The sequence below is a fragment of the Carettochelys insculpta genome, chromosome 3, assembly GCF_033958435.1.
Source record: "Carettochelys insculpta isolate YL-2023 chromosome 3, ASM3395843v1, whole genome shotgun sequence".
Classification (NCBI taxonomy): Eukaryota; Metazoa; Chordata; order Testudines; family Carettochelyidae; genus Carettochelys; species Carettochelys insculpta.
In genome coordinates this window covers 211140563-211148165 of record NC_134139.1, presented here as the reverse complement: position 1 = coordinate 211148165, position 7603 = coordinate 211140563, and the positions used below count along the sequence as shown (strand labels likewise).

The 7603-nt window shown below is 65.9% G+C and overlaps 1 protein-coding gene across 2 annotated transcripts in view; it reads right to left on the bottom strand.

Annotated features, from left to right (window-relative positions):
- Positions 1 to 498: 498 nt before the first annotated feature.
- The window catches only part of SNX17 (sorting nexin 17), a 54430-nt gene continuing 47325 nt past the window's right edge, over positions 499 to 7603 (bottom strand). For both annotated transcript variants that reach the window (XM_074991595.1, XM_074991596.1), the window contains 7 exons: positions 7491 to 7583; positions 7075 to 7278; positions 6620 to 6742; positions 4780 to 4857; positions 4553 to 4627; positions 1167 to 1208; positions 499 to 1084 (listed from right to left, as the gene is read on the bottom strand). In XM_074991595.1, coding sequence (XP_074847696.1) covers positions 965 to 1084; positions 1167 to 1208; positions 4553 to 4627; positions 4780 to 4857; positions 6620 to 6742; positions 7075 to 7278; positions 7491 to 7583 — 735 coding nt within the window. In that variant the 3' untranslated portion in view covers positions 499 to 964. The remainder of the gene's footprint in view (positions 1085 to 1166; positions 1209 to 4552; positions 4628 to 4779; positions 4858 to 6619; positions 6743 to 7074; positions 7279 to 7490; positions 7584 to 7603) is intronic.

Genomic DNA, 7603 nt, shown 5'->3' with positions numbered 1-7603 from the left:
TGTTGGGTAACTGGCCTCACTGCACGGGGCTGCTGCAAGCTGTACTGCCAGACCTGCACTCTCTCCTGTCTGTCCCTCGCCAGCCTCTGTGACCATGGGCAGCAGCCACCCTGCACAGGGGTGGGGCTGCCCTTTGTATGCCCTGCTGCCCCCAGCTGCCTCGTCTGCTGCATTGCTTGGGCTCACCCAGAACAGCTGGGGGTGTGGCCCTTGCAGCCCGGGGCAGGCAATGGAGCACCTGTCTGCATGCCCTGCGCCAGCACAGGGCTTGGCACGAGGCAGGCCTCAGAGCTGAGTGGGGTTGAGGGGCAACCTGCTGTTCGGGGGCTGGGGAGCCAGGGTGCCCCAGGGAGGCCAGGTAGGAGCAGGCTGGCAGTACAGCCAGAAGTGGGTATGTAGCTGGGTGGTGCCAGGGGCCCAGCTGCAGTTATGGGCACAGGGCTGCCACATGCACCCCCCTCCCCCTCCCCCTCCCCGCGAGGGCTGGCTACAAACAGCCCAGGTACCAGCCCGGTTACCAGTCCTGATCTGCTTTAATCACTGCAGCGTGTAAACAGCGTTAAGGTCCCCCGAGGCACCGCCCCTCCGTGAACAGCGCTGCGGCTTAGAGGCGCAGGCACAGCACCAGCCTGCAGCCGGCGCTGGACGCCAGCCGTTGTCCTGACTGCTCGTTGGCATGTATGGAAGAGGGGAGCAGCCCCAGCCTGCACCCCACAGATCCCCAGGGGTGCCTGCAGTGCTGGCTCTCACCTTGCCCCTCCCCCCCGAGATGGGCTCCGGAGGCCCTGGGCTGAACAGGGCAGGAGCTGCCCCCCCGGAAGGTGACGGCAGCAGCAGGCAGGCGGCTCCCCCCAAGGCAGTGGCAGGGCAGGCAGCTGGTAGCTCAGCAGAGGCGCATCGGACTTTCCCCAGAGCCACGCTGGAGCCGCTGGCCAGTGCCGGCGGCGCGAGGGGGCTGGAGCAGCTACAGGTCCTCATCCCCGATGCCTTCGAAAGCGTAGTTGCCGTGGAAGCCACTGGCACCCGGCTCGCTGGCAGAGCCGGCGTGGCCGATCCCCCGCAGGCTGACAGAGGTGAGCTTGCTCTGCAGGGAGGGAGGGCAAGTTTAGACCCATGCGCCCACCCCACGGCAGGACCCCCAGCCACATGTGGGGCGAGTCACTCACCGAGAGCTTGAGCACAGGCTCCCTGCTGGCGTCAGGCGAGTCCTGCAGAGAGGGACAGGGTCAGAGCCGGCAGGCCGGACGAGGGGGGGGCGGGGCTGCGTGTATCTGTGGGGGGGTTCACAGCTTGCTGGCGGCAGGGCTGGGGGGCTGCACTTACCAGCTTGGGGGGGGGCGGTTTCCACAGCTTGCTGGCGGCGGGGCTGGGGGGGTTCACAGCTTGCTGGCAGCAGGGCTGGGGGGCTGCACTTACCGGTTTGGGGGGGGGGGGGCGGTTTCCACAGCTTGCTGGCAGCGGGGCTGGGGGGGTTCACAGCTTGCTGGCGGCAGGGCTGGGGGGCTGCACTTACCGGTTTGGGGGGGGGGGGGCGGTTTCCACAGCTTGCTGGCGGCAGGGCTGGGGGGCTGCACTTACCGCTTTGGGGGGGAGGGGGGTTCACAGCTTGCTGGCGGCAGGGCTGGAGGGCTGCACTTACCGGCTTGCGGGGGGGCGGTTTCCACAGCTTGCTGGCGGCGGGGCTGGGGGGCTGCACTTACCGGTTTGGGCGGGGGGGGGCGGTTTCCACAGCTTGCTGGCAGCGGGGCTGGGGGGGGCTGCACTTACCGGCTTGGGGGGGGGGGGCGGTTTCCACAGCTTGCTGGCGGCGGGGCTGGGGGGCTGCACTTAGCGGTTTGGGGGGGCGGTTTCCACAGCTTGCTGGCGGCAGGGCTGGGGGACTGCACTTAGCGGCTTGGGGAGGGAGGGAGCTTCACAGCTTGCTGGCAGCGGGGCTGGGGGGGGCTGCACTTACCAGCTTGGGGGTGCGGGGGCGGTTTCCACAGCTTGCTGGCGGCGGGGCTGGGGGGGTTCACAGCTTGCTGGCAGCAGGGCTGGGGGGCTGCACTTACCGGTTTGGGGGGGGGGGGGGCGGTTTCCACAGCTTGCTGGCAGCGGGGCTGGGGGGGTTCACAGCTTGCTGGCGGCAGGGCTGGGGGGCTGCACTTACCGGTTTGGGGGGGGGGGCGGTTTCCACAGCTTGCTGGCGGCAGGGCTGGGGGGCTGCACTTACCGCTTTGGGGGGGAGGGGGGTTCACAGCTTGCTGGCGGCAGGGCTGGAGGGCTGCACTTACCGGCTTGCGGGGGGGCGGTTTCCACAGCTTGCTGGCGGCGGGGCTGGGGGGCTGCACTTACCGGTTTGGGCGGGGGGGGGCGGTTTCCACAGCTTGCTGGCAGCGGGGCTGGGGGGGGCTGCACTTACCGGCTTGGGGGGGGGGCGGTTTCCACAGCTTGCTGGCGGCGGGGCTGGGGGGCTGCACTTAGCGGTTTGGGGGGGCGGTTTCCACAGCTTGCTGGCGGCAGGGCTGGGGGGCTGCACTTAGCGGCTTGGGGAGGGAGGGAGCTTCACAGCTTGCTGGCAGCGGGGCTGGGGGGGGCTGCACTTACCAGCTTGGGGGTGCGGGGGCGGTTTCCACAGCTTGCTGGCGGCAGGGCTGGGGGGGGTTGCACTTACCAGCTTGGGGGTGCGGGGGCGGTTTCCACAGCTTGCTGGCGGCAGGGCTGGGGGGCTGCACTTACCGGTTTGGGGGGGCGGTTTCCACAGCTTGCTGGCGGCAGGGCTGGGGGGCTGCACTTACCGGTTTGGGGGCGGTTCACAGCTTGCTGGCGGCAGGGCTGGGGGGCTGCACTTACCAGTTTGGGGCGGAGGGGGGTTCACAGCTTGCTGGAGGCAGGGCTGGGGGGTTGCACTTACCGGCCGGGGGCGTGTTTCACAGCTTGCTGGAGGCAGGGCTGGGGGGTTGCACTTACCGGCCGGGGGGGTGTTTCACAGCTTGCTGGAGGCAGGGCTGGGGGGTTGCACTTACTGGCCGGGGGGGGGGGGGGGGAAGTGGGGCGTGTTTCACAGCTTGCTGGAGGCAGGGCTGGGGGGTTGCACTTACCGGCCGGGGGGGTGTTTCACAGCTTGCTGGCGGCAGGGCTGGGGGGTTGCACTTACTGGCTGGGGGGGTGGGGAGGGGGGTGTTTCACAGCTTGCTGGAGGCAGGGCTGGGGGGTTGCACTTACCGGCCGGGGGGGTGTTTCACAGCTTGCTGGCGGCAGGGCTGGGGGGTTGCACTTACTGGCTGGGGGTGGTGTGTTTCACAGCTTGCTGGCAGCAGGGCTGGGGGGTTGCATTTACTGGCCGGGGGGGTGGGGAGGGGGGTGTTTCACAGCTTGCTGGCGGCAGGGCTGGGGGGTTGCACTTACCGGCCGGGGGGGTGTTTCACAGCTTGCTGGTGGCAGGGCTGGGGGGTTGCATTTACTGGCCGGGGGAGTGGGGGGTGGAGGGGGGTGTTTCACAGCTTGCTGGCGGCAGGGCTGGGGGGGCTGCACTTACCAGCTTGGGGGGGGAGGGGGGTTCACAGCTTGCTGGCGGCAGGGCTGGGGGGGCTGCACTTACCAGCTTGGTGGGGGGCGGTTTCCACAGCTTGCTGGCAGCAGGGCTGGGGGGCTGCACTTACCGGTTTGGGGGGGCGGTTTCCACAGCTTGCTGGTGGCAGGGCTGGGGGGCTGCACTTACCGGTCTGGGGGTGCGGGGGGTTCACAGCTTGCTGGCGGCGGGGCTGGGGGGCTGCACTTACCGGTCTGGGGGGGGCGGGTTCACAGCTTGCTGGCGGCAGGGCTGGGGGGCTGCACTTACTGGCCGGGGGGGGTGTGAGGGGGTGTTTCACAGCTTGCTGGCGGCAGGGCTGGGGGGTTGCACTTACTGGCTGGGGCGGGGGGCGGGTGTTTCACAGCTTGCTGGCGGCAGGGCTGGGGGGTTGCATTTACCGGCCGGGGGAGTGGGGGGGGGGGGAGGTGTTTCACAGCTTGCTGGCAGCAGGGCTGGGGGGCTGCACTTACTGGCCGGGGGGCGGGGGGGGGTGTTTCACAGCTTGCTGGCGGCAGGGCTGGGGGGTTGCACTTACTGGCCGGGGGGCGGGGGGGCGGTGAGGGGGTGTTTCACAGCTTGCTGGCGGCAGGGCTGGGGGGCTGCACTTACTGGCCGGGGGGGGTGTGAGGGGGTGTTTCACAGCTTGCTGGCGGCAGGGCTGGGGGGTTGCACTTACTGGCTGGGGCGGGGGGGGGGGTGTTTCACAGCTTGCTGGCGGCAGGGCTGGGGGGTTGCATTTACCGGCCGGGGGAGTGGGGGGGGGGGAGGTGTTTCACAGCTTGCTGGCAGCAGGGCTGGGGGGCTGCACTTACTGGCCGGGGGGCGGGGGGGGGTGTTTCACAGCTTGCTGGCGGCAGGGCTGGGGGGTTGCACTTACTGGCCGGGGGGGGGTGTTTCACAGCTTGCTGGCGGCAGGGCTGGGGGGCTGCACTTACTGGCCGGGGGGCGGGGGGGGTGTTTCACAGCTTGCTGGCGGCAGGGCTGGGGGGCTGCACTTACCAGCAGGGGCGGGGACTTCACAGCTTGCTGGCTGTCCGAGCGCCGCAGGGCCCCGTTTGCACGCCTGCGGAACATCTAGGGAAAGAGCAGAGCAGCTCAGCAAGGCAACAGGCAGCACTGACCCAGCCCTTCTCGCCAGGTGTGACTCAGTCAGGCCGGGGCACCGAGGGGCTGCCCAGAGGAGGACAACAGGGACAAATTCGCCTCCTCCCCAGCTGCCCCCTCACCTTGCGGATGCTGCCGCCAGATTTCTTCACCATCAGCTCATCCACCATGGACTGCAGGCAGATGCTCAGCATGATGGCCTGGGGGAGAGGGCACATGTCCCAGCTAGCCCCAGGCAGCCCCCAGAGCATGGCCCCCCTGCCCCACAGCTCTGGGAGCGGCCAGGAGAACAGTGGAAACCACACAACAGGGATGGGATGGGCAAAGTGTGCCCTGCAGGCCACGTGGGGACCGGCCAGGCCCTCAGGCAGGCTCCCTGCCTGCCACACCCCACATGCCACTCAAAGCAGCCAACTGTGGGGACCTGTGGGAGCTGCCTGAGCCATCCTGCCTCCCGGGGTGCACAGCACAGAGATGCACATGGCCCCAGCAGCTGTATGTGGGCACACAGCAGGTAGGGAGCCTGCCCAAGGGTGCTGCTGGCCAGGAGCAGCCTAGGGTGAGTGCCTCCTCCCTTCCCCCAACCTGCCCCAGGTCACAGCCCCAACCCACTTCACCTCTGCTTCAACCCACCCATACCTCTCCCAGAGCCTGCACCCTCCACCCAGATCACAGCCACCCCCAGTCCTGCGCCCTCGTCCTGCTTAGAATCCTCTCGCGCCCCACGCCGCACCTCTGCCCAGGTTATAACCCCTCCGTCACCCAAACTCCCTCTGACACCACACCCCTCCAGCACCCCAACCCCCCACCTCAGGCTCTCGTCTGCGCCCAGCCTCCATCCCAGACCCTGCATTTCCTCCAGTTACGCGGCAGAGTGCAGCCCTTAGAATCACAGACTCCCAGGGCTGGAAGGGACCTCAGGAGGTCATCGAGTCCAGCCCACTGCTTCAAGCAGGATCAACCCCCACTAAGTCATCCCAGCCAGGACCTTGTCCAGCCGGGACTTAAAAACCTCAAGGGATGGAGAATCCACCACCTCTCTAGGCAACGCATTCCAGTGCTTCACCACCCGCCTGGTGAAGTAGTTTCTCCTAATATCCAACCTACACCTCTCCCTCTTCAACTTCAGACCATTGCTCCTTGTTCTGCCATCTGACACCACTGAGAACAGTTTCTCACCCTCCTTTTTAGAGCTCCCCTTCAGGAAGCTGAAGGCTGCTCTTAAATCACATCTAAGTCTTCTGTTCTGTAAACTAAACAAGCCCAAATCCCTCAGTCTATCCTCATAGGTCTTGTGCTCCAGACCCTTTATCATTTTTGTTGCCCTTCGCTGAACCTGCCCCAGCAAATCCACATCCTTTTTATCCTGGGGGCCCCAAAACTGGACACAATATTCCAGATGGGGCCGCACCAGTGCCCAATAGAGGAGAACAACCACTTCTCTAGATCGGCTTGAAATGCTCCTCCTAATGCACCCCAGTATGCCGTCAGCCTTCTTGGCTACAAGGGCACACTGTTTACTCATATCCAGCCTGTCATCCACCATAACCCCTAGGTCCCTTTCCATCGTACTGCTGCTGAGCCAGTCGGTCCCCAGCCTATAACAATGTTTGGGATTCTTCCGCCCCAGGTGCAGGACTCTACACTTCTCCTTGTTGAAGCGCATCAGATTTCTTTTGGCCCAGTCCTCCAATTTATCCAGGTCGCTCTGGATTCTCTCTCTATCCTCCAACGTATCTACCTCTCCCCCTAGTTTTGTGTCATCTGCAAACTTGCTGAGGGTGCAACCCAGTCCCTCATCCAGGTCACTAATAAAGATTTTGAACACCACCAGCCCCAGAACCGAGCCCTGACCACCTCCAAACTCTGTGAGCAGCCCACATCCAAAATTAGTGTCCCCACCCCCACCCCAGGCTAGAGGGAGCTCTGCAGGGAGGGAGGCAGGCTGACACCTGGCCTTACCTGGGGGCTGGTGATGGTTACCCACTGCAGACGATCCTTGCTCATCAGGTATTCAAAGGCCAGCTCCAGCTTCACCTCTGCTTTCCCTGGGCTGCTCCCTGGGGGCCCGGTGCTTGTGGGAACCTGAGGAAGAGGAGCGTGACATCTGGGGCTTCCTCTGGCCACAGAGCACACAACAGTGCCCTGGACCTTGCCACGCCCTTGTCTCCCAGCCAGAGTCCCCGGGTCACGGTGGGGGTTAGGGGGCAGAGGAGGCTGCCCAGCCCCCGAGGTGGCCTTTCGAGCACAGGAGGGGCCTCCGCCCCCCATGCTCCCCCAGTAACAAGCCCTCCCCCCTACACTCTCGAGGTTCAGGCTAGCCAGAGAAAAACCAGCCAATGAAAAGGCCAGCCCGCCCATGGGCACCCCAGGGCCAGACGGGGCCCTCCCCACCTCCGGGGGCACAGAGCACTCACCGAGGATGTGACCCGCCAGCACCGCATGCGTGTCACCTTGAAGCTGCCCTCCTTTATCTGGTCGCTGGGCAGCCGCACCTGGAAGTTGAGCTCGCTGTTGCCAGCGCTGACGATGACCTGGCAGCCCTTCTCGGGGAAGTCGGTGACGCAGGGCTCGAACTTGAGATAGCCGTAGTACTTCAGGGTCTGCGCCAGGCGAATGAACTGCAGGGAGAGCCAGGCATGGGGTCAGCACCAGTCTCGCTCCCAAGCCTGGAGCTCCTCTGACCCACGGCAGGGGGTGGAGCGCCAACTCCTCTGGCAGCAAGCAGCAAAGGAGGGGCCCTTGCCCACAGCCCGAGCCAGGCTGGGGTCTCCCATCAGACCCCACCAGCGAGCCTGGTGCCAGCGTGAACCCCGCTGCCCTGCTCACCCACCTCCTTCTTGGACACCTTCTCCTGCAGTGACTTGAGCTGCCGGTGCTGCTCCTTGGTGACGAGGATCCAGCCGCGTTCTATGTCTGACACCGTCTGCAAAGGAGCAGAGGCCG